General features: G+C 36.5%; 1 protein-coding gene across 1 annotated transcript; it reads right to left on the reverse strand.

Annotated features, from left to right (window-relative positions):
• Positions 1–357: 357 nt before the first annotated feature.
• LOC135618318 (glycosyltransferase BC10-like) lies at positions 358–25,220 on the reverse strand. Its single transcript, XM_065119201.1, has 2 exons — positions 24,441–25,220; positions 358–1,146 (listed from the first exon to the last, which is right to left on the reverse strand). Exons 1-2 carry the CDS (start codon positions 24,978–24,980, stop codon positions 478–480), a joined length of 1,209 nt encoding a protein of 402 aa, XP_064975273.1. The 5' UTR covers positions 24,981–25,220; the 3' UTR covers positions 358–477.

Here is a 25,220-nt window from a genome sequence, read left to right on the forward strand (position 1 = left end):
ATAGTGGATTATCTCTAGTTTGCCCTGTGGTTTTTACCCTTCACATTGAAGGGATTTTCCACGTATATCTTGGTGTTCTGTTTGATTGTGTTTTCATTTTATTCCGCTGCGTATTTTGGTCTTCTAGTATTTGTTCCTATACAAAAATTATTCCTGTTTATATCCCCGTAGGTGAACTCGAATGCTTTCCACCAACAATAAGCATATCCCATAATGTGACGATCCATCATCTCTGCGATTATGACGCCCGTGACCCCAAGCGACGACTATGTACGCATGCCACGAGCGCCATGGTGTCTCCACAGAATCCAATCTGGTCCAATTACGTACACCCCACTTATTTACGTCGTCGAGATCTAAATTGAACGGTAATGCATCTTTGTGTCATCATTTAATCAATATCCTTTTTTTTAACATTATCCAGTGCCGAAAGAATCACCTACTTTCACAATAACATTCTTCTGGGCATTTAATGGATCAACCCCTTCTTCTTCCTTCATATCTCTGCTTGAAATCCATGAGTTTTGGAGCAAATCTCATCAACCGAACCAAAGAATTTGGCAAGAACTTCCTGGCGAATAAGAAGCAAATCCTCGTGCTCCGGCCATTGTACCTGCAGGAACTCCCATTCCTCATCCTCTCCAATAATTCGACCGTGACATCCCTTCTCAAAAATCTAGCTGGGTGTGGCCCACCCTTCGACCAGTCAACCCATGTCAAGCTCCTGTTTGCAGTCCTCCCCGGAAATCTCACACTCACGTGAGTTGCCAAGTAGTGTTCATCAGCAAAGCATGAGGATGTACAGTGTCTCTGGAAGAGTGGGAAGTACTCGCCATCGGAGATAACCTCGATGGCTAGGCTGCGGTCCACCTCGAACCACTGGGATCCCTTGCGCCATTGCTCCAGCTTCAGCAGTGGTTTCATCTTCTTCATGTACCTGCCGCGGCCGGTAGGACCTGGTAAATCATATGCCTGAACGTAGATCTTGGTGGAGTTGATTAGGTAGGAGTAAATGGTGGGGAAGTTGAAGAGAGGAATGCAGGCTTCAGAAAGAAGAACGAAACGCTGGTTTGAGACGTCAAGCAGTGCATTGGCTAAGAGACGACGCTCAGCTTCCATCATGTTCATCCCTCCCCATTGTACGGCCTGCGTTAGCCAATCAAACGAACAAGCTAAATGGCACAATTAATGGCAAGTATATTCAGCATATATTCTGATATGAAAACAGTGTATCTACCTTAATTATGTCATCTCTTGTTCTCTAAAATCTTCATTCTTGAATAAAATCGTGTACACCAACCTGTATTTCCACCTTTATTGATTCATTTGATCAAAAAATTTCCACCTATATTGTTCACTGTTTAGATTGTTTTCCTGAGGTTGGATGCAAATTCTCTCCTAATCAAATGGGGTCGAGTTATGAAAGAAAAAAAATTTAAGGAAGATGACAAAAATACTAATTTTGTTGGATTCAAATATTCAAGCTTATATTTACAATAATATCCTCTCATATATTTATAGAAGAGGAGAGTACAAAACTATATTTACAAAAGATAAAAACTAAAGATTCTCTCAATTTTATAGATAATATCTGGATAATTTTCTAGACATTAACTTACGAGAGATTATAAAATTTTCCAAAAAGATTTTGCTTCTTTCAAAATATCAAAGATATTCTTTATCCTTACCAAGGATCTTTCCACTTTTCAAGATGCCCCACATCTTTCTTCATCCAAGTAGGTCAATCTTTGATTAAATTAAACTTAATTTCAACACTCCCTCTTAAATTTAATATTCCTTCCTTCCATCATACATGTAAATAACTTGAACTTGGTAAATAGATTAACCGCAAATGATTTAGTGAACATATCGACTAAGTCTTAAGTCTTGATATGAATGAGTTCAACTTTATTTACCTTCATATGCTCGAAGTAAAATTTCAAGTTAATATGTTACCGCCTTTTATGATGCATTAGGTTCTTTGCTAGTGCTGATTTGTTTATCTATGTAAATTTGTGTTATTTTTTGTTTGATATGTATCATCTTTAGTAAGCTTCTTAATTCTATAGCATGACACAATATAAAGATGTCAGTAATATATTCGACTTCACAAGTTGAGAGTGTCATAATTCGTTGCTTTTTGGATATCTAAATGATTATAGTATCTCCCATATAAAATATAAATCCATATATTCTCCTTCTATCATTAATATCTTCTCCTCAATTACTATCAGAATATCTAAGAAGTTTAAAATTGTTAGAAGTTGAATAGATTAAACCATTAGAGAGAGTGCATTTAATATAATGCAAAATCCTTTTAGTAGCCTTCTAATTGGTTGATTTAGGCTCCTTCATGAATTGGTTCATCAATTGAGCGCCATATAGAGTATCTAATCTTATACATATCAAATATCTTAAGCTTTTAACCAAGCTCTTATAAAGAATTGCATCTATTGCTTTTCCATCATAATTCTTTAATAGCTTCATACCATAATTTATCGGTGTGCTAATTGGATTGTAATTGTCCATCTTGAATGCTTTGAGAACTTATCTTGGATATACCTCTTGTGATATAAAGATATGATCTTTGTTTGGTTTCATTTCTATGCTAAGGAAATAGGACATCAATCCCATATCACTTATATCAAACTTCTTTATGATAGCTTGCTTGAAGTCTTAGAATATATGAGGATTATTCTTGGTAAAGATTAGATCATATATATACAAACAAATATGTAGCATACTTCCATCATTTACTTTATTTAATGTAGAAGGAGTATTCATACGGATATTACGTGAAACCATTAGCTTTAAAGGAAACATCAATTCTAGCATTGCAAACCCTTGGAACTTGTTTGAAGCAATATAAAATTATATTTTCTCAATATATTTTATTGGTTGTTTAATATAAACTTATTTTCAAGAAAACCATTTAGAAAAACAGACATCTAATTGATAAATTTATCATTTATTTTGAGCGACTAAAAAGATAATTAATCTAATAATTTTCTTTCAAGAAATAGGAGCAAATATCTTATAATAGTTTATACCCATTTTTTGCTCATATTATTTTGCCACTAATCTTGTTTTATATCTTTTAATTTCTCTTTGAGTATTATATCATTTTTACTTATATCATTTTGCCACTTTGAAAACCCATCTGACTCCTCTGGGTTCATGATATTTATGTAAAGTTATGATATCTCATATTTACTTTGTCTTGGTCTTCATCTTACACCTCCTCTATATTTATGCTCTAATTTCATACTCCATCTTTACGAAACTCTACAACTCTACTCATATGCACTTTGTGTTCTTTTGAATCAAATAACTTATAAGCCTTAGATCGGGTATTATAGCCAATGAAATTATATTTGAAACTTTTGTCATACAATTTTGTTCTTCTTTGATCTTAAACATGAGCATAAGCAATATATCCAAAAATTCTTAAGTGAGAGGTGTTAAGATTTTTACTACTGCAAGCCTTTTGTGGTGTCATGTCTTCCATACTAGTTATTTGATATCTATTGAGGTAGACCACACATTCAAAAACTTTACCTTAAAACTCTTTTGGTATCTTCTTGCTAGCACTCTTTTGGCATATTCTTGCTAGCATGCTTCTAGCCATATTGAGAATAGTTTGATTCTTCCTCTCCATCATACCATTTGTTAAGGAAAATAAAGTGCTATCAATAGTCTTTGAATGCCACTTGCTTTACAAAAGCTTTTAAACTCCTTTGTGATGTGAATTCTCCTCCGTGGTCTTATCATAAGGTTTTGATGGTGTAACCACTTTAGTTCTCTACTTATGCTTTGAGCTTCTTAAATGATTCAAAAGTTTCTGATTTCTCCTTTAGGAAATAAACTCATATTTTTCTACTAAAATCGCCAATGAATGTTAGAAAATAACGATGCTCACCATAAGATGTTAGAGATATTGGTCCATATAGATCAGTATAGATTAGCTCAAGAGGTCTCTTTGATGACAGGTCAACTTATTTGGAAAGCTCTTCTTTGATTGCTTATCAAGAATACATACATTATAAAATTGACTTAGAGAGTTGCATGTAATAATCCTTCTACGATCCTTTTGTTTGATAATAAATTGTGTGCACCAAAGTTGAGATGTCAAAACTTCAAGTGTCATATCTAAAATCTATCTTTCAAGCTAGCATTCAAGCATTTCTCATTAACATGCTTTATGTTCAATAAGATTAATTTGTTTTTAGTCAATTAGAGAGCAAATCTTCATACTTTGATTTCTCCGTGTGAGAGTTTTATTTTCCATATGCACATTATATCCTTTTTCTAAAAGTTATCTCAAAATTAAAATATTTATCTTTATATTGAGCACATAATAAATGTTAGAAATAAAAAAATAATTTTTATTTTTAGCTGGCATAAGGATTCTATCTTTCCTCTTCACTTCTACTTCTAATAAGTCTCCAAAAAGAATTTGTCAGTTAACTTCTTCATTTATCTCCATGAACATATATTTGTGTTCAGATTTGTGATTGCTTGCTCTACTATCCAAATACCAAAGGTCTTCATTGTGAAAGTCTTTCTCTTTTTGTACTAACAATAATATGGAAGTATCCTTTTTTTCATCCTTTTTCATATAGTTAGCTTTCTCATTAACCTGGTTAGAATCATTATACCAACATTCTAATAAATAATGACCAATTTTGTTGCAAGTATCATAATGAACTTTAGATTTGTTATACATTCTTCCTCTTGAAGAGCTATCTCTTCCTCCTCCTTTCTTGAGGTATTGTTTGTCATCATTATTGTGTTATGTTTATCCAGTGCCTCTGTTATAGCCATGACCATGACCTCTCTAGATTCTTTCTCCTTTAGCTTCTTAATTCTTGTCTTTGGGAGAAAACTTGTTTTGAAGAGCTTGCTTCATTTGTTCTTGTTTCTTCTTTTATATTCTTTATTTATGAGCTTGTAATGATCTTATAAGTTTATCAATGGTCATGGCTTCAAGATTCTTTGATTCTTCAATTGCCACCACAATATAGTCAAACTTTATATCTAAGGATCTTAAGATTTTCTTCACCACTCGATTATCTTATAATATTTCCTTATTTCTTCTTAGTTAGTTGATAATGACTAATACTTTTATGAAATACTTTGAGATAGACTTCATCTTCTTCATTTTCAATGCTTCAAACTCACTCAGAGTTTCAAATCATACCTTCTTCGCCTTCTCCATTTCTTTATAGGAATTTTGAAGGATCTCCCATGCTTGCTTGGAGTTGGTGATGATGGCGACCTTTCCTCCTTCATCAAGTCATTGATAAATTAAGAAGAGAGTTTTCTTCTCTCTTTTTCATCTCTCAAGGAGTCCTTTTGGTTCGTTACGAGTATAGCTTCATCTTGGGGCTCATTCTACCCCTTCTCTACTCTCTTCCACACATCTTGTGATTCAAGCATGGCCTTCATTTGTATGCTCTAATTTTTATAATTATTGATTAGATGAGATATAGGGAATGATATGTTGATTGTTGTCTTAGATAATATTACTATGGTACCACATTGTTAAAAATGTGATGGAGTTATGAACAAAGAATAGTTGAAGAAAAAGACAAAATGTTAACTTCATTGGGTTCAAATGTTCAAACATACTCACAATGAAATTCTCTCATCTATATATAAGAGATAAGAGTAATGAGAGTACAAGTCTAGATTTATAAAATATAAAAACTAAGGATTTCCTCAATTTTCTAGATGATATCTTTTCTAAGATATCTTGATAACTTCTTACACATATAAATTTTTAAGGGATTATAATATCTTCTAAGAGGATCTAACATTCTTCTAAAATATCTAAAATATTCTTCATCTTTCTAAGGGATCTAGGTACTTTTCAAGATATCTAAAATCGTTTTTCATCTAAGGTAATCAAGTAGAATCATCTTCAATTAAATTTAATTTAATTTTAATAGTCTCAATGTAAAGCGGTCGAATGTTTCCAAATTGTGTAAGCTAGAAAAGAAAGATAAAAGAGAAATTAGATATTCAATTATATATGGGTTCATTGCCTCTAAGTTCAATTATGGTGTAGAGGTTGTGAGATGTTGTACAAGTTCAACAATTTAGTTGTACTTGAGCAATATGTCATTATATAATTTGATAAGATTTAACTTTGTTAAATTCAAATCATTAGCCCAAAATATTTACGTCCAAGTTTATAATAATACATCATCAAATCCTAATCATTTTGTTAGTGAAAAATATCATTAAGGTTTTGGTCAGCTTGGCATAGTCTGGACCTGCGTAGGGTTGTTTGAGATGTCTTCAGATAGAAACATTGAACTCTTTAGGTGTCCACTAAAACGAAGACTAAGATTGGGAGAGGTTTTCCGACCAACTCCATTTGATACTCAAGTTAGTAATCCAAGGTATATAAGTGCGAATATGAATAGTTAAAAGAATTCTCCCTTTCTTTGTATTAAAGTAAGCTTTTATACCTGATTGTAAAGAGTACGAAGGAAACTTGTGATTATCTTTCATGTCATAAATGGTGAGAAGGAAGCTTATAATTTCCTTTCTCATTATAAATGGTGAGAAGAAAGCTTTTGATTATCTTTCTAATTATAAATGATAAAAAGAAAGCTTCATCTTCTCCTTCCTCATTGGGCATCATGTGATTGTGAGCATTATGGTTTTTTTCTCATTACAATGTATCCCCAATCTTTTGTCAACCCCCGATGGCATGCTTCGGGGCTTTTTCGAAAAGGGCTCAAAGTGTAATGTTTAATTCATTTGACATGTGAGCATTATGGTTTTTTTCTTGCAGGTTGGGTCTTCTTGACGTATGCACCTTAGACACATTTTTATTTTTTGCTTATACTATAACAAATTTCTCTTTATATGAGTCGGATTTTCTTAACTCACATGTCTCAAGTATATTTTACCTTAAGCCTCCCCCGTAGTGGATTTCTCCTCGTACTAGTTAGGTTTTCCTAACTAACGTGTCTCAAGCATATTTTATTTTATGCCTCTGTCATAATGGATTTCTCTTTATGCAAGTTGAGTTTTCTCAACCCATGCGCCTCAAGCATATTTTATCTTGTACCTCTATCGTGGTGGATTTCTCTTTATGTAGGTTAGGTTTTTTTAACTCATGTGCCTCGGGCACATTTTATTTTGTATATCCATCATGGCTGATCTCTCTTTATGTGGGTTAGATTTTCTCAACTTATGCGTCTTGGGCACATTTTATCTTGCGCCTTTATCGTGATGAATTTCTCTTTATATAGGTCAGATTTTTCTAACTCATATATCTCAGGTACATTTTATCTTATGCCTCTATTGTGGTGGATTTCTTTTATATAGGTCAGATTTTTCTGACTCATGTGCCTCGAGTATATTTTTATCATGTGCCTTCGTTATGATAGATTTCTCTTTATGTGAGTTGAGTTTTTTCGACTCATACACCTCGGGCATATCTTATTTTGTGCCTCTGCCATGGTGGATTTCTCTTTACATAGGTCGGGTTTTTCTGACACATGCATCTCGGGCATATTTTATTTTATGCTCTATCATGACAAATTTCTCTTTACGCAGGTTGGGTTTTCTCGACTCGTGTGCCTTCAGTATATTTTATCTTATGCTTTCATCATAGTAGATTTCTCTTTACATGGATCGAGTTTTCCTAACTCTTATGCCTTGAGCATATTTTATCTTATGCATCTATTGTGGTAAATTTTTTTTTATGCCGATCAAGTTTTCTCGATTCACATGTCTCAAGCATATTTTTACATGTGCCTTCATCATGGTAGATTTCTCTTTATGTGAGTTAGATTTTTCTAACTCACATACCTTGAGCACATTTTATCTTGTACCTTCATTGTAGTAGATTTCTACTATGTGAGTTAAGTTTTCTTGACTTATATGTCTCGTGCACATTTTATTTTGTGTCTCCTATAATTTTTAAGTCTTTCATCTAGTATATTCTGAATCTTTCGTTCGATATGTTTTGAATATTTTATCCAGTATTTTTTGAATCTTTTATACAACACTTTTTGAATTCTTAATTCACTAGCATCCCTTTGGAAGTATCCCAAAAGGACACTTGTCTCAATTATGGGAGGAGAGAGATTGGCTTCCTCCTTATAAATCCTCTTTCACTTTATGGGTGAGGCTCATTCTTCCATTTGAGCCTCTAGAGCCTCCTTAGAAATCTTCTTTGCTTTATTCTAGTTTCTAGTAGGGTGAATTAGTTATTGAGTCTCTCATAGACTCAACATCGATTCAGCAACATATTGGTCTTCTACTCTATCTCCTTAGGTTACGATGTCTCTCTATTCTTATATAAGTTCCTCTTAATATACTAGCTATCAGATTGTCACACACTTGGTTGATTTTTCCTAAGTTGTGCGACATTCTTGCATGTTTGTCCACAAAAGTTAGCCTCCCAAAAACCTCATATGGTTCCTTAGGACATATAAAAGAGAAAATGAGTTAGTAAAAGCATTTCACTTGAGATCCATAAGCAATCATTTCAATAAACACTTTATAGCCAATGCAAATTACAAGCAGACTTCACAAGCTCTAAATAGTTACATAATAAAGGGTCCAAAATGATTCACTGTAGACCAAAATCTTAACAAGTGCCTATATGATATAATCTTTATTTGTAAGCCTAAGATGATTACCAAAACTAAAGAAAATGGGGCTGCTAAGCTTACTATCAGCCCTTTACTTGCTATGCAAAGCATGAGCAAAATCGAAAGACACAGATATACATGAGCATTACATCAAACATCTTATTTATAGTTTTATCCATGACAAGATGGCCGAGGTTTACGCTTCAACTTTAGGCAGCCTAAGGATAGAGGAAATCTCAACCTTCCTTTCATTAGAAGAGATAGTTCGCGTGAACTCGAAAGTTCTTCGAGACTTAGAGTCCATGAAAAGCTTGCATGATTGTGATTTAGTGGCGAGTGCATCACATCTGGATCATCTGCGAGTTAAGTATTACATTCTTATTGAGTTCAACTTGCAAGTCCTTTGACTCGATCAACGTTTGTTCAATCCCGCATCGCGGGCCTCATTGCTTGTTCCATGATGCCCTAGAGGTGGGACTTTGTCTTTCTCTTTATCTGATGATAGTTTCTTGTCTACAATAGTGAAAGATATTATTTTCTCATATGATGCCCAACTCATGGTGCAACCTAATAGTGTTTATCGGAGAATATTGGCATGCTGACATTACTCCGACCTGCAAGCTTTTTACAGCTTATTTTTGACTATGTAGGGGAAAAAGTGACTACTACATAGTTGTTTAGGGCAGCTTTAAAATTAGTGGAGCCCCTTCCAACCATAAGAGTTGGAAGGAGTGCTTCTTTTTCATAGGTCTGGGTTGAGTTTAGGGGTTTAATCTCACCTAGTTGGTGCATTGCACAAATAACACCTTCCCTTTCTTGTCAGATAAGGAGATAATTAAGTGCTTCAGTTGAGGGATATGCTCTCTTCCTCCGAGGCCATCCAAAAGATGAACAAGGACTAGTTGATCGATGTAGGTCTCAACTCGGCTCCTTGGGATACGACCCAAACCTCCTATCACTTCACCTCATCCTTTTTTTAAATCTTCTATAGCCTTGTGATTGTGACCTTTATATCTTCATTCTTTGAAGAGGAAGGTGCTTGGCTCCTCTTCGGGCATGGTGGTGGCCTCTTCGTCTTCAACCACTATTCGTGAGCCATCGCTTGAGGCATTAGGTTCGACTTTGTTTTGCCACCACACTAGCATCGATAAGTCAAGAAAGAATTAGTAGATTATTATGATAAAAGTGCCTTACCCTCGAAGAGGCATGAAACCTGAGAAGCCAGTTCTTGATAAGGAGCCTCCTACCTCTTTGGCATCGAAGTCTTTAGTGCTAGTCATAGGTGCCCTATAAGCCAATCATGTAAGTGATGACACATATGACATGATAACACTCTTTTTGCTTGTTGTATATATTCTGATGTTCATAGATTTATGCAATGAGAATCGGATCATGATGATATCACGATAATGAGACCGATTCACCTTTAAACATAAACCCTAAATAATCCTGATCATAGGTTACTCGAGAGAGACATCGAGATAACTAGATAAACTATATTATGATATTCATAGATTTATGCAATGAGAATCGGATCATGATGAGATCATGATAATGAGACCGATTCGCTTTTAAACATAAACCCTAAATAATCTCGACCATAGGTTACTCGAGAGAGACATCGAGATAACTAGATAGACTAGTGTGCTGTATACCCGTCTATATGATAGAGGCGACTAGTCTTATATTTGCTCATGTGGGGATACTAGGGATACAATGCAGGTGCTCATTAGAGAATGAGTTCATTGATTAATTCGCTTACGGAATACTGGATGATTGATAATACCTCATTGTTAGATATCGATTTCATTGTCCTAGTGGTGTATCTGGTCCTTAGATTTGAGATACTAAGGATGTCTTGTATGAGTACTCCACTCTTTGATACCAGACTTATAGGTTTGGAAGTTTCAAATCTAGCATAGTTGGTCATCGAGAGTGACAATCAATCTTACGAGGACTATTGAGTGTCAATAGAGGATCATCTACTCTCGGTGTCATGAGACGAATATCTAATGTGTTCTTGCTCAAACAAATCCCTAGCTAGGGTCATTCAGATTAAGAGAGAAAGAGTTCTCTGGGAGAATCCGATTAGAGCGAGACTCGAGTAGAAATTGTATGGGCTTGAATGTACCATGCTCGGTAAACGGTCTTTAGGGTATTAGATGGATGGGAGACTATAGATACATGGTAACTAAGGATAAACATGTCCAATGGATTGGATTCCCTTATATCGTCTAGGGACTGCAACGTAGTGATATAGTACATTCGCAGTCGATGAGTCGAGTGAATTATTATGGAGATAATAATTCATTGAGCTAGAAGGAGTTCTGATAAGTATGACTCATGGCTAGTCGATATTGGGCCTAGAGGGTCACACACATATGATAGGCATTGCGATGAGTAGAGGTTCGGATATGAGATATCCGCTAAAACCTCTATCTTATTGGATATCCAATAAGCCCCTAAATTATTGGATTATATAGATAAGATATAATAGGAGCCAATTAGAGATTATTGAATAAAGATCCACTAATATAAGAGGGTTGGGTAGTTGAATGAAGATCTACTACCTAATAGGGTAGGATCCATTAGGATTAAGTTGACAATGGGTCTCTATAAATAGGAGGGAACCAAAGGTTCATAGGTTATAGGTTTCTTAGTTGCCACCTTCTATTCTCCTCTCCCATTCTCCTCTTCAGATAGCAGACCTAGAGATTTAAAGAGCGTCATCATAGCCTTGCTATGTGGATTACCACTAAAAGGATGATGTTTGACCTCCTTCATCCTCTCTTATAGATTTACAAGGATTTAGGGATATATGATCTCCTTAAGTAAAACATAATCTTTCATATATGTAGTTTTTGATTTTGCAGATTTTGAGCACCAAATCTTTGCATAACGATGAACATAATTTATGAGAATTTAGAGATTTTTATTTCCTATTCTTCCACCGCATATGTGATGTCGCTCCTAGATTTTCTTATAGTTAGATCATGGCTAACTCCTTCGAATTCACTTCACTCATCTACTTTTTTTGTATTTACAACACTATCACACTACGTAATGGCCCTCATTGACTGTGTACATGATGTTAGCTCGGTTATCCACTTGTGGGGCCTCATAATTAATGATCTTTTGGAAGAGATCGAGGGGCTAAAGAAGGATGATGCTCCTACTACTGTTACTAAGGTGGAGGCTCAAAGGACCGAGCTCGAGTGGCAACATGAGGAGATCAAGCTGTACCTTATCAAACTCACTAAGTAATTGAAAGAAGTCTGAAGCAATAACTGAGCCATGGAGGACGATCTACTATAGCTCACTCGGGAGCCGGATTCGATGAGGGTGCATAACTTGGAGCTTGGAGAATAGGTTGCGATAACCAATAAGTAGGCTCGGGAACTGAAGGATGCACTTGAGGCCAAGCAGTGCATGATACCAAAATATTAGGAGGAGGCGATCACTAGTTACAAGGCATCGGTCAGGTTTAAAAAGGGTCAAGAGAGGACGGGGGTCATCTCATAGCAATTCGAGTATCAAATCACCTTAGCTTGTTTCAAGGTAAGGTATTCTAAGTTGGAGCTCGAGGATGACCTATTCACTAATTACCCGTGGATCAAAATGTCATGATGGTGACCGAGTTGCCCTTTAATGATAGCCTCGATTCATCACCTTATCTCGACACCTAAGCTATCATCCTTCATTATGTTGGTCTTTTATTTTAAGGTTGCCGAGTCAGCTTACCCAACTTGTTTCTTATCATGTCTGCTCCATTAATCCTTTATTTTAATGGGTCAGGGTCTTATTTTGAATGTAGAGGTCCTATCAAACTAATATAATTTTTCTTAAGCAATGAAGTTTTTTTCTCGATTTTATAATGATGGTATCCTGAAGATGCACTCAACTCAATAATTGGTGCCTTGGGCTTTGTAAATCAACGTCCATTGCTTATGATATAGTTTTCCCTGACCTGATCTTTCTTGAATCTCAGATTTTGATGATGAAATCAATTGATGAATTAATAATCTAATCCATGTGTTGAGAAAAGTGATCTAGGACTAACTACGATCGTGAAAAGGCAAAACAATTAAACAAGAATCGAATGTTAGGCTAAAGTCAAAGATCGGGCATCGAGCCGAAAGAATCGGGGGATATGCCGAAGGTTCGGACGATGCATCGAATGCTCACCGAGAGTTCACCGAAAGCTTATTGGAAGATCGCTGGGAGTACAACAAAAGTTTTACCCGGAGTTCGGATGAACAATTAATATGCCAGATAACTATGATTGCTTGCATTATAATTATTTAGCCTTAATTATCGTAGTTAGGGTTTCAATTTGAGTTAGTATTAGGAGAAATCCTACTAACTCAAATAGGGGCCAATTAGGCTCAAACTGGGGCTGAATTGGGTCGGATGGTTGACCCATTCAGTGACCCGGAGCCACGTTAGATTGTGGCATTGCCAGGGTTGGCGATGGCACTGCCTGAGGCTCGACTTCCAAGGTAGTTTGGGTGATGGTACTATTGGTAGTTAATGCTGCTAGGTAGTGGTATCGCCCTATCAAGCGATGGTACCACTAAAGCATAGTCTCTAAGGCTCTGTCAGGTGGTCGTACCACCCAGATTGGGCGATGGTACTACATAGATTGGGCGATGGTACCGCCCAATGTCAGTTTGTAGGAGGTGGTACCACCCAGTACTGGCAATAGTATAACCAATACCCTAGAAACCTGGGATGAGGTATTTTTTGGCTCTATTTTTGAAGTTATTTAGGGCCTATAAATACTCTACTCTTTCCTGCATGAAAGAGTATGAAAGTATGAACAAAAGTCTTGAGATTTTGAGTTGTAAAAGTGTTAAAAAAGTGTTAAGTGTCCTCCTCCTTCTTTAGTTTTGTGATCATTCTAAGAGAGGTGTGAAGCTTGTAAAGGTTATCTCCTAAACTTGTGAAAAGGAAAAAGAGTTATAAGAGGGTAGTTAGTCTTCACCCATTAAAGGAAGACTATTAGTAAACGTCGATGGCCACCAAGAGTTCACCGAAAGCTTATTGGAAGATCGCTGGGAGTACAACGAAAGTTTTACCCGGAGTTCGGATGAACAATTAACATGCCAGATAACTATGATTGCTTGCATTATAATTGTTTAGCCTTAATTATCATAGTTAGGGTTTCAATTTGAGTTAGTATTAGGAGAAATCCTACTAACTCAAATAGGGGCCAATTGGGCTCAAACTGGGGCTGAATTGGGTCGGATGGTTGACCCATTCAGTGACCCGGAGCCACGTTAGATTGTGGCATTGCCAGGGTTGGCGATGGCACTGCCTGAGGCTCGACTTCCTAGGTAGTTTGGGCGATGGTACTGTTGGTAGTTAATGCTGCTAGGTAGTGGTATCGCCCTATCAAGCGATGGTACCACTAAAGCATAGTCTCTAAGGCTCTGTCAGGTGGTCGTACCACCTAGATTGAGCGGTGGTACTATATAGATTGGGCGATGGTACCGCCCAATGTCAGTCTGTAGGAGGTGGTACCACCCAGTACTGGCAATAGTATAACCAATACCCTAGAAACCTGGGATGAGGTATTTTTTGGCTCTATTTTTGAAGTTATTTAGGGCCTATAAATACCCTACTCTTTCCTGCATGAAAGAGTATGAAAGTATGAACAAAAGTCTTAAGATTTTGAGTTGTAAAAGTGTTAAAAAAGTGTTAAGTGTCCTCCTCCTTCTTTAGTTTTGTGATTTTAAGAGAGGTGTGAAGCTTGTAAAGGTTATCTCCTAAACTTGTGAAAAGGAAAAAGAGTTGTAAGAGGGTAGTTAGTCTTCACCCATTAAAGGAAGACTATTAGTAAACGCCGATGGCCTCGACAGAGGAGAAATCAGGAGTGGACATAGGTTACGATGATCGAACCATTATAAAATTGATGTGCCTTCTCTTCTTTGCCTTTTCCCTTTATATTGCTTACTGATTTGGCTACTCACTCTACTTTACACTTTCTCTAAGTTCAAATGCATTTTTGATATAATTTTATCAAAATAATTTTTCTAAATACTTGACGTTTTTACATAAGTACTAATTCACCCCCTCTCTTAGTGCCGATTTCGGTCCTAAAAATCCTTAGATAAGTCTTAGAGATAAAACTTTTTTAAATTCATAATGTGTCATGTTCTCAGCAGCATCACACCATCTCTTATCCCAAGATGATATATTTCATCTCAGATGACCTCGATAATTTGATACGGCCCTTCCCAGCTTGGTGCTAGCTTTCCTTGAGAGCCGATCGGGTCGCTGACTATAGCTTTATGGAGCACTTGGTCTCCTAATTCAACTACTCAAGGGTAAATACTTTGGTTATATAGCTTGGCCACTGCCTTTTTATATCTCAATATATGTAGATGTCCCTCGACTTTGATTTTATTGATTAGGTCAAGTTCGGCTCGAAGTCCTTCTTCGAAAGTTTTTTTATTAAGGTTCTTGATTCGAGGTCACAGAGAGACCATCTCAAGTGGCAAGATAGCTTCAGTGCCAAAGACTAAGTTGAATGGTGATTCTCTTAACTCAATCTTAGGTGTCATTAGGAAGGCCCATATGATGCTCAATAGCTTGTCCACCCAAGTACCCTTAGCCCTCGTAAGTCATTTCTTTAGCCCCTCGAGAATGACTCAATTAGTTACCTTAGTAAGATCATTGGTTTGAGGAGGAGCCACCGAGCTAAACCTTCGTTGACTCCCTGATAGAACTCCTCAAACTTTGTATAATTGAATTGTGTGTCCTATTGTCAATGATAAAGACCCTTAGCATTCCAAAGTGGGTGATCATACTTTTCCATATGAATCTCTTGACTTAATTCTTGATGATCAATAGTAGTGGTTCGACCTATACCAACTTTATGAAATAGTTTACTCTCATGATGAGGAACCTCTATTAGTCCGAGGCTTATAGAAATGGTCCAAGGAGATCTATCCTCTACTAGGCAAAGGGTCATCCGCAATCGATATAGCTTAGAGAGATTGTTGGTTGATGTTGTAACTACTAGTTATAGGTGTGGTGTCCTACAAGCCAATCATGTGAGTGATGAGATATGTGACATGACATGCACTTTTCTTGCTTATTATTTATTTTATATTTTTCTCACTTTATATTATATATTGCATGTATTGTGATATCCATAGATCTATGCAATGAGAATTGGATCGTGATGAGATTATGATAATGAGATTGATTTATCTTTAAACACATACCTTAAATAATCTCAATCATAGGTCACTCGAGAGGGATATCAAGATGACCGAATAGATTGGTATACTATATACTCATCCATATAATTAAGGCAGTTGGTCTAATAGTTGCTAATGTGGGGACACTAGGGATATCGTACATGTGCTCATTGGAGAATGAGTTCACTGATTGATCCGCTCATGGAATGTTGGATGGTTGATGATACCTCATTATCAGACAGTGATTCCATCATCCCAATAGTATATCTGGTCCTCAGATTTATGACACCAAGGATATCCTATATGAGTATTCCACTCTTTGATTCCGAACTTATAGACTTGGTGTATACCCATCTATATAATAGAGGTAGCTAGTCTCATAGCTGCTCATGTGAGGATACTACGGATATCATGCATGTGATCATTAGAGAATGAGTTCATTGATTGATCCGCTCACGGAATGTTGGATGATTGATGATCCTTCAGTATCAAATAATGATTTCATCATCCCAATGGTGTATCTGGTCCTCAGACTTGAGACACCAAGGATGTCCTGTATGAGTACTTCACTCTTTGATGCAGAACTTATAGACCTAGAAGTTTCAGATCTAGCACAACTGGTCATCGGGAGTGGCAGTTAACCTTACAAGGGTAATTGAGTATCAATAGAGGATCATCCTCTCTCGGTGTCATGAGAAGAATATCTCATGTATTCTTACTTAGGTAAATCTCTAGCTAGAGTCATTCGGATTGAGAGAGAAAGAGTTCTCCAAGAGAATTCGATTAGAGAGAGACTCGAGTAGAAACCGTATGGGCCTAATAATACCATATCTGTTATATGATCTTTGGGATATTAGATGGATGAGGGATTATAGATATATAATAATTAAGGATAGATAGGTCTAATAGATTAGATTCCCTTATATCATCTAGGGACTAAGGCATAGTGGCCTAGTACACTTGTAGTCGATGAGTCAAGTGAATTAATATGGAGATATTAATTCACTGAGCCAGAAAGAGTTCTGATAGATATGGCTTATAGCCAGCTTAATATTGGGTATAGAGGGTCACATACATATGGTAGGTATTACGATGAGTATAGATTCAGATATGAGATATCTATTGAAGCCCTTATCTTATTGGATATCCAATAAGCCCCTGAATTATTGGATCCTATAGATGATATCTAATAAAAACTAATGAGAGATTATTAGGTAGAGATCAACTAATCTACGAGGTTTGGATAGTTGGATAAAGATCCAATACCCAATAGGGTAGGATTTATTAGGGTTAAGTTGATAATGGGCCTCTATAAATAAGAGGGAACCAAAGAGCCATAGACAAGACCCCTTTTGGCTGTCACATCCTATTATCCTCTCTCCCTCTCCTCCTCAACCTATATATAGTCCCTATTTGGGGCATGTGGATAGCAAGAAGGGCTGACCCCTTCTTGATTGCGTGATGTAGCAAATGAAGAGATTTGAATAGTAATTTGAGGAGCATTTTTATAGTCCCTACTATGTGGATCACTACTAGAGAGAAGGATAATTGACCTCCTTCATCCTCTCCCATAGATCTATAAGAATTCAGGGATATACGATCCCCCTAGGTAACACGACTTTCTAATATGCACAATTTCAATTTTTTAGGTTTTTATAAAAATTTGATATTTTTATTTTTGTTCTTCCGCTGTGCATGTGATGTCATCCTATATTTTCCTATAGTAACTAGGCAAACTTTTAGCATCTATAGTATCTTTGGGTATAAGTTATTACATTCTTATGCAATGTCAACTAGTAGAACCTTTATCGAAGCACTTTGAAAGCGAGGGTTCATCCACAAATATGCTTCTCACAAATACATTCAGGCACCTTGGTGAGCACCCTTTCAGCTTCTTGGGGTGTCAAGCATTTGAGGAGTGATTAGCTAAAGCATTTATGATATAAGTGGTCGTTAATTATATAATAACAAGCTTGATGATGCTTAACTCTTTGGGCTACTACGGGGTCAATTGGGAGTGTCTCATCTCTTTTATAATATAGGATCTTAACCATCTAGCTCGACTCCTCTCCAATCATGGATATGTTGTACTTCTTAATGGTTCGGGTCAGTAATGTCTCGACCAAAGACCAACCTTCCTTCAAAGCCTAAGCGGATGCCAGCTTGGTAAGTGTGTCAGCCTAGGCATTGTTTTCATGGGAGATCCATAATGCATTGAGTCAAGAGAAACTAAGTGCCAATTTTTGTACCTTGATGAGGTATTTTGCCATGGTAATATCTCAGGCCTCAAAGCTCCCTTCTATCTAGCTCACGACTAGTTGTGAGTCGTTGAGCACTATCAAGTCTTAGACTTGAAACTCTTGGGCAAGTCGAAGCCCTGAGAGGAGTGATTTATATTATGCATCATTGTTGGAGATCCTGAATTCAAACCAGAGGGCTCATTTGTACACTTATTTGTTCGGGCCCTTTAGGACGAGTCTAATGCCACCTCTTTTCGAGGTAGCGAAGCCATCTACAAACAATGTCCACATTAAGGGGGTGTGATTGTTAGCCTCCGGTGAGCAAGTTAACTCTAAGATAAAGTCGACCAACACCTAGGCCTTTTATGACAGTCCTCGGTATATATCGAATGTCAAACTCACCTAGCTGTACTAACCATCTTAGTAGTCGTCCTTAGACATCAAACCATGAAAGGACCTATTTTAATGGTTGGTTGGTGATCACCTATACGATGCACACTTGAAACTAGGGGCAAAACTTCCTTGTTGCCAGTATCAGTGCAAATGCAAGCCTCTCAATAGGGGGTATCGTTCCTCAGGCATACTTAGAATATGACTAATATAATAGATAGGCTTCTTAGCTCCTAAGTCATCCTAAACCAATACCAAGTTGATAGTTGAGTCGATGTCAGGAAGGTAGGAGAAGAGAGTTGCGGTAATTGGGCGAGATGGTACTTTAGCTTACCGAAAGCCTTCTGACACTCCTCGATCCATAGGAAGCCTTTTAGTTTCTTTGATACTAGAAAGAAATTTAGGCATTTATCACATGATTGAGATAAGAATTGGTTGAGCATTACTATTCATCATGTTAATTGTTGAACTCCCTTATCGGTCGATATGGTTGCATTTCTAGTATAGCTCGAATTTTCTTGGGGTTTGCTATTTCACTTCAATGAATAATGAATCTGAAGAATGAATCTGAGGAATTTTCTTAAGTTGGTTTTGAAAGCATACATGGCTGGATTGAGGTCCATGTCGAACTATTTTAGAACTCAAAATATCTTGGCTAAATATGTTAAATGTGAGTTAGCCATTTTGCTTTTGACTATCATGTCATCTATATATAGTTAGGTATTCTTTCCGATTTGGTGCTTAAATATCTTGTTCACCATTTTATGGTACGTTGCTCTTATATTTTTTAACATGAATGACATGATTCGGTAATAATATATACCTCGATAGGTGATAAAGGAAGTGTACTCTCGATTATCTGGTGTCATCCTTATTTAGTTATATTCTGAGAATGCATCAATAAAGGTGAGGAGCATATGACTCGAGGTAGTTTCAACCAACTAATCAATATAAGAAAGAGGGTAGCTGTCCTTTGGGTATGCTTTATTGATGTTAGTATAATCAATACACATTATCTAACTTCTATTAGACTTTTTAACGAGTACAATATTAGTGAGCCACTAGGGGTACTACACTTTGATGATAAACCATGCTTCTAACATCTTGTCTACCTCCTTGTTGATTGTTTGTTGGCGTTCAGGAGCAAACTTGTGAGGCTTTTGTTTCACTAGTCATACCTTAGGAAAAATGTTTAGGTAGTGCTGGGCTACGTCTAGGTTGATTCCTGGCATATCTTTTAGCAACCATGTGAATGCTTTAGTATTCTTCTTAAGGAAATTGATAAGTTGCATTCGTTTCTCCTTATGAAGTATCACCTCGACTTTAACAACATGATCGGGGCAAGCTTTGTTCAAGGGTGCTTGGGTGTAGGAGGGATTTAGAGAGACTTCGAGGTGCCTTAGATCATGCTTTATTCGGCAGGGAGACCACCGTAAGGTAGCACTAGCGTGACTCCCTCATGTTGCTTCTCAGCTCTCTAATGACAACCCTTGTTGGGAATTTTGTAACTATATGGTAGGTCGATACCATGGCTCTCAACATATTCAACATGGGTTGGCCTATGTTTACATTATTGTCGAGAGGATATCGACCACTAGGAATCTGGTCATCACCATTTTGGAGCACAGCTCATCTCCAAACATGACATATAGATTCACAATCCCTAGAGAGGATATTGAGTTGCTAGTGAACCCCATCAACAAAGGAGCCATAGGAGTGAGGTCATTAGTTGAGATCTCAAGCTTTTGAAAAGTGTCAAAGTAGAGGATATCAATAGAGCTACCTATATCAATCATAATCCTCTTCACTTAAGCATTGATCATCCTCATGGAGACAATCAAGTCATCATCATGGTTTGGGTTGAAGTACTTCATCTCTTCCTCAAAGATTATTTCTAGGTTGTCTCCCGTCTGTGGGTATTTTTCAAATTATAGGTTGCGTGTAAGCTTTACGACCCGAGAAGTTGTCTCCTCCTGAGGCGGGTCCACCAATGATGACATTAATCTACCTTTTCACTAACCCCTAAGTTCAAGGTGAAAGTTCTTGATACCTTCGGATGAACCGCCTAAGGAGTCTCCGACGAATGAGTTATTCAATCTATTCTTTTAAGTTATGATAATTTTTTGTGTCATAGTCGTAATCTTGGTGGAAGTGACATTACTTGGATCTATCTCTCTTTTCCAATAGAGTCTTCATCAGTTATGAGTCTTTTAAGAGTACCTTCTCTTTAATGTACAAAAAGATTTCAGTTCTAATCATATTCAAGGGGGTTGACTTAGGCTTCGAGTGAGACAATTTAGGTCAGTCACTTCTTCTTTACCATGGTGACCTTGGAGTCGATGAGGATTGTAGGTGATCCTATCTTAGTCTTTTGCATATCTCTTCACATTTACTCGAGACCATTACCTCAGCCATGATATATTGATTAGCTCGTTGGAGTACTTCGGGTACCATCACCGGTGGCCTCTTTGTTAATAACTAGAAAAGACAAGAGAACTCGAGTCCTATCATGAATGTCTGTATGACAAGTGACGGGTGTACATCTTGCATGCTATGGATCTAATTGGTGAATCAAATGATAAAGTTCGAGAGCGTCTCCTCCTCCCTTTGCCTAAGCTCGAGAAGTATTACCATCGATGACTTCAAGTATATATTCTTGAGGAAGTGAAGCACAAATTCCTCAGCGAGCTGAATGAAAGAACTAATAGAGAGCAACTTCAGACCAGTGTACCATTCTCATGTCGGGTTACTTAATATAGTTGGGAAGGCATGACACATTAGGATATTCAAAGTACTATATAATGACATTTAGGTACAAAAAATAGCAATGTGCTCTAATGGGTTGGTATTACCATCAAAGACCTCCAATGATAAGAGACAAAAATTAGTCGAGATTAGCTTCTTTTTGGATTATTGAAATTCTCATTGCATTTCTTCCAACGTTAGTCCATTTGTGTTAGTTAGTTCCTTAAGGAATCATTTATCAAATCTACTAACAAGGTTTGGGATTTACGTAGAATAGAATGGTGGTGTGGTAGTCCATTAAACTCCTCAATTGGAAAAATAGGTGCTTGCTTAACCGATGGCTTGATGGGCTTTGGGCACTCTTGAGATATTAATATTACATCAGGTGGGAGAACCCTTATAGGTGCTAGTGTCGATATTGATTGAGTTGCTTATTACGACTGAGGTGGTGTCATTGCTTGTTAGGTTAATTGGGACAAAAATGGAGAAATAGATTGCATTATATCTATTAGCATTTGGATTTACTGGGTGAGGTTTAGGAATACATTCAAAGCTTGAAAGTTTGTCAAAAAAATTTAACTTATCTCATTTCCAATACACCATAAACACCTACATTGAATTTAAAGGAAAATGAGGTCTCGATAGACTCAAATTGAAATTTTTATTATTTAGATATGAGATGCCTTGTATAAAGGCATGTATTGTGCCACAGGAGAAATGATAATAGGAAATAAGATAATAAAAGATAAATTGATTGAGATAATAAACTAATTTGTATGGAGTTTGAGTTGTAGTGAAAATATTTGAGTTCAATAAAGATCTTTTGTCCACACTTTAATTTTAGTTTTATAACCCCATCTCTCTAATTATCCCTTAAAAAATGGTATAAGAGTTATCTTAAACTATGGCATCCCTGAACATCTTCTGTTTACCATTAAAAAAAAACCATCATCCGTTTACAACTCCCTAAATTAACAAAAGAGTTATTATAATATATATAGCATTTAAATGAATCTTCTTCTAGTTTCTTCAGATACATGAATGTCTAGAAGTAGAGAAGCAAGAGAATAACTAAAAGAATCAAAGGAAGAAAGAGAGAACACTCTGTTCACAATTTATCAAGGATCCAACGATGCAATGTTCAGAATTATTGTTTCAGTTAAAACATAAAAAGGCTTTGCAAATACTTCCAAAGGCACTGAATAGCATTAGCAAGGTAAAAATGATTCATTTACAAGTTTTATAAGAAAATTTTGAAATATTACAATATGGTATACTCGAGTCTTTCTAGGTTATTTCTCAAAAATTATTTTGATTTTTTTGAACTTAATAATGCTAAGAAACTGTATATTTCATATGGTTTTGAGTCAATTGCTCTAAAATGAGGTAAAAAATGAAAGATGTGACACTTTCAATTCATGAAAAAAATAGAAAACTAAGTTTACATGTGAAAATGACTAAGATTTGAACATGTTTCCCCTATAATTATGCATTGAACAGTCAAATTATGCTTATTTCATATGGTTATTATGCTTTTGATTTTGAATCAATTGCTTTAAAATGAGGTAAAAATGAAAGATATGACACTTTCAATTCATGAAAAAAAATAGAAAACTAATTTTACATGTGAAAATGACTAAGAATCGAACATGTTGCCTCTATAATTATGCATTGATCAGTCAAATTATTTTGAAGTTCCTGTTAAGGATAATTCTGTATTATAACATCTTAAATATGGTCACTTCAATTATGAGACATTAAAACTATTGGAGAAGCATAATAAAATAAAATAAAACATTGTAAATTAAAAGGAACAAAAAGAGCAGCACAACAACTTTAAATGTTTATGGTCCTACCGATGCTTGTAAAATCAAATGTTTTAAGAACATCCTAAGTGATGAATATATATCATATGAATTTAAAAATTTCTAAAAGAAAAATCATTGAATCATGCATCAATTATAAACCAAAACAAAATGAATTTTCTAAAAGAAAGAATAGAACAATTCTTAATATGGTTTTATGTACGTTCTAGGAAAGAAATTTTCTAAAGAATTTTAGGTTTCTAACAAAGCAAATGGGCAATACTAAACCATAATAAGTATGGAACTCACGGAAGAGATTTGATCGTTTGAGAATTGTTAGAAGCATTGTATTTGCGAATATACAATGAAATAGATAATTAATTGTATGGAGTTTAAGCTATAGTGAAATAAATTTAAGTTAAACACTTGCATTGTATGGAGTTTAAGTAGTAGTGAAGATAGATATTTTCCTTATCCGCACTCTTCTCATTAGTTTAAACTCCATCTCACCACCTATCCCTTCAAAGATTACAGTCAAAAGATTAAATAAGGTAAATAGGGTGGTGCCTGAGACATAATTGCATTCACCTAAATTTACTTCATGCATTTACCCAACTTTGTGTATTATTATTAGTGAGCAGATGCATCCTGCACCTGTACCGTAAATTTGTGATTAGGATGGAGAAGATGACAGAAGCAACAGACCATAGTGACGGTCAAATAATTGACTCAGCTATAGCACAAACATATCTGCGCAAGAAACAGACTTGATAACCCAGATTCTGAATCTGAAGGAAGCCAGAAAGAATAGAGGTAATGACTATAGAGGTTAAGATGTTAGAAAACCATGAGCGCATAGACTAATTGTTTAGAATAATTTTAGACATTCTAGTGGTTAGTGTAATGGGTCTCAGTTTCGATTCCATGTCTAAAGCATCTTGTAGTGGTTTAATGTAATAAAAGTTCTAATTTTCCAAAAAAAAATTCTTCTAATATTAAGAAATTTTCTTAATATTATGAGTTTAAATATCCTTGATCCAATCAAGTTAGCACAATGTCCTTGCACCCAAGGCAACCAAATGCAGACAACTACCACTGGTGTGGTGGGGCTTAGAAAAAACTGGTCCAGAGTTTAGGGTGAAGGATATGGCCAAGTTCCTGGAAAAGTCTTGCCTACCCGGTCGGTCCCATTCGTTTATCTCTAACCTCGAATCCTCTGCTGCACATCACCTGAGCAAAGATCGAGTCCCAAATTTATTTAACTCTATGAATCTTGTTCTTAATTGGCTCTAAGAATTCACTACACTGTATGCATATAACAGAATAAGATACGTCAGAATGACTAAACGGTTTGATCTTGATCAACAACAACAGAAGCAGAAAGAAGGGCTTGATCATACTTGTAAATTAAAACGATGTTAACAAGCGACTGACCTTACTGGGAACTCTTCTCCCATGGAAGACCGATCCCTTGGGTGCTGACCCATTAAGTGGACTCGCGTGCACGTAGATGGAGTAGAACCCTTCATTCCCCTCGAAGAACTTCTCCCACAGAGGAGCAAGGGGGAGATGACCCTTGGTAAGAAACAGGAACGCCACCTTCGGTGGACGACTAAATGGGCGCTTTTGGATCTTTGGAATCATGGATGCCCTCCATAGCAACTCCTCGTCGGTCATGTCATGCAGGATCACATCTGGCTCAACGAATTCCTTCAGCCCGATGCGTGGCTTAGCAGAAACGCTTCGAGGTGGCGAGGATGCTGACACCGCTGATTGAGATGGAGCTGAAGGTTGCAGGAGAAGTTGTGCCATCGAAAGAGAAAACGGAGTCGTCTGGAGGTAGAAGCTCGAAAAGATACCGACAGCAAAGCCAAAGCCAAAGAGAAGCAAAGCTAAGAGAAGGCTGAGATGTTTGGAACGAGGAGGGAAGAGTAGCATGGAAGATGGCAGGAGCTGTTCTTGGTGCTTGTTCATTTTCGCTTTGGTTTCTATTGCATCTGAAGAGCAATACAAATTAAGGGATAGAAGTCGCTCTCTCTGCAGTAAAGTCTAAATACGATACTGGGGAGGGTGCAATGTGGGGTTTGTGGATTCTATGAAGTCTGTATGTTTGCTGAAATAGAGAGAGGTCATCAACTAGACATCATGAAGGTCACATGGAATAGTGCAGGAGCACCAAAGGGATGAAATCTTCGGTTGTCTACCGTGTACGAA

The sequence above is a fragment of the Musa acuminata genome, chromosome BXJ2-8 (genome assembly GCF_036884655.1).
Source record: "Musa acuminata AAA Group cultivar baxijiao chromosome BXJ2-8, Cavendish_Baxijiao_AAA, whole genome shotgun sequence".
NCBI lineage: Eukaryota > Viridiplantae > Streptophyta > Magnoliopsida > Zingiberales > Musaceae > Musa > Musa acuminata.

What these genes read in the sequence shown, in the direction of transcription:
- LOC135618318 (XM_065119201.1), bottom strand. Translation starts at nt 24,980, where the DNA reads ATGAACAAGCACCAAGAACAGCTCCTGCCATCTTCCATGCTACTCTTC. An exon ending in GGAGAAGAGTTCCCAGTAAG is followed by an intron (nt 1,147 to 24,440) that starts GTCAGTCGCTTG and finishes TGGCTAACGCAG; the next exon opens with GCCGTACAATGGGGAGGGAT.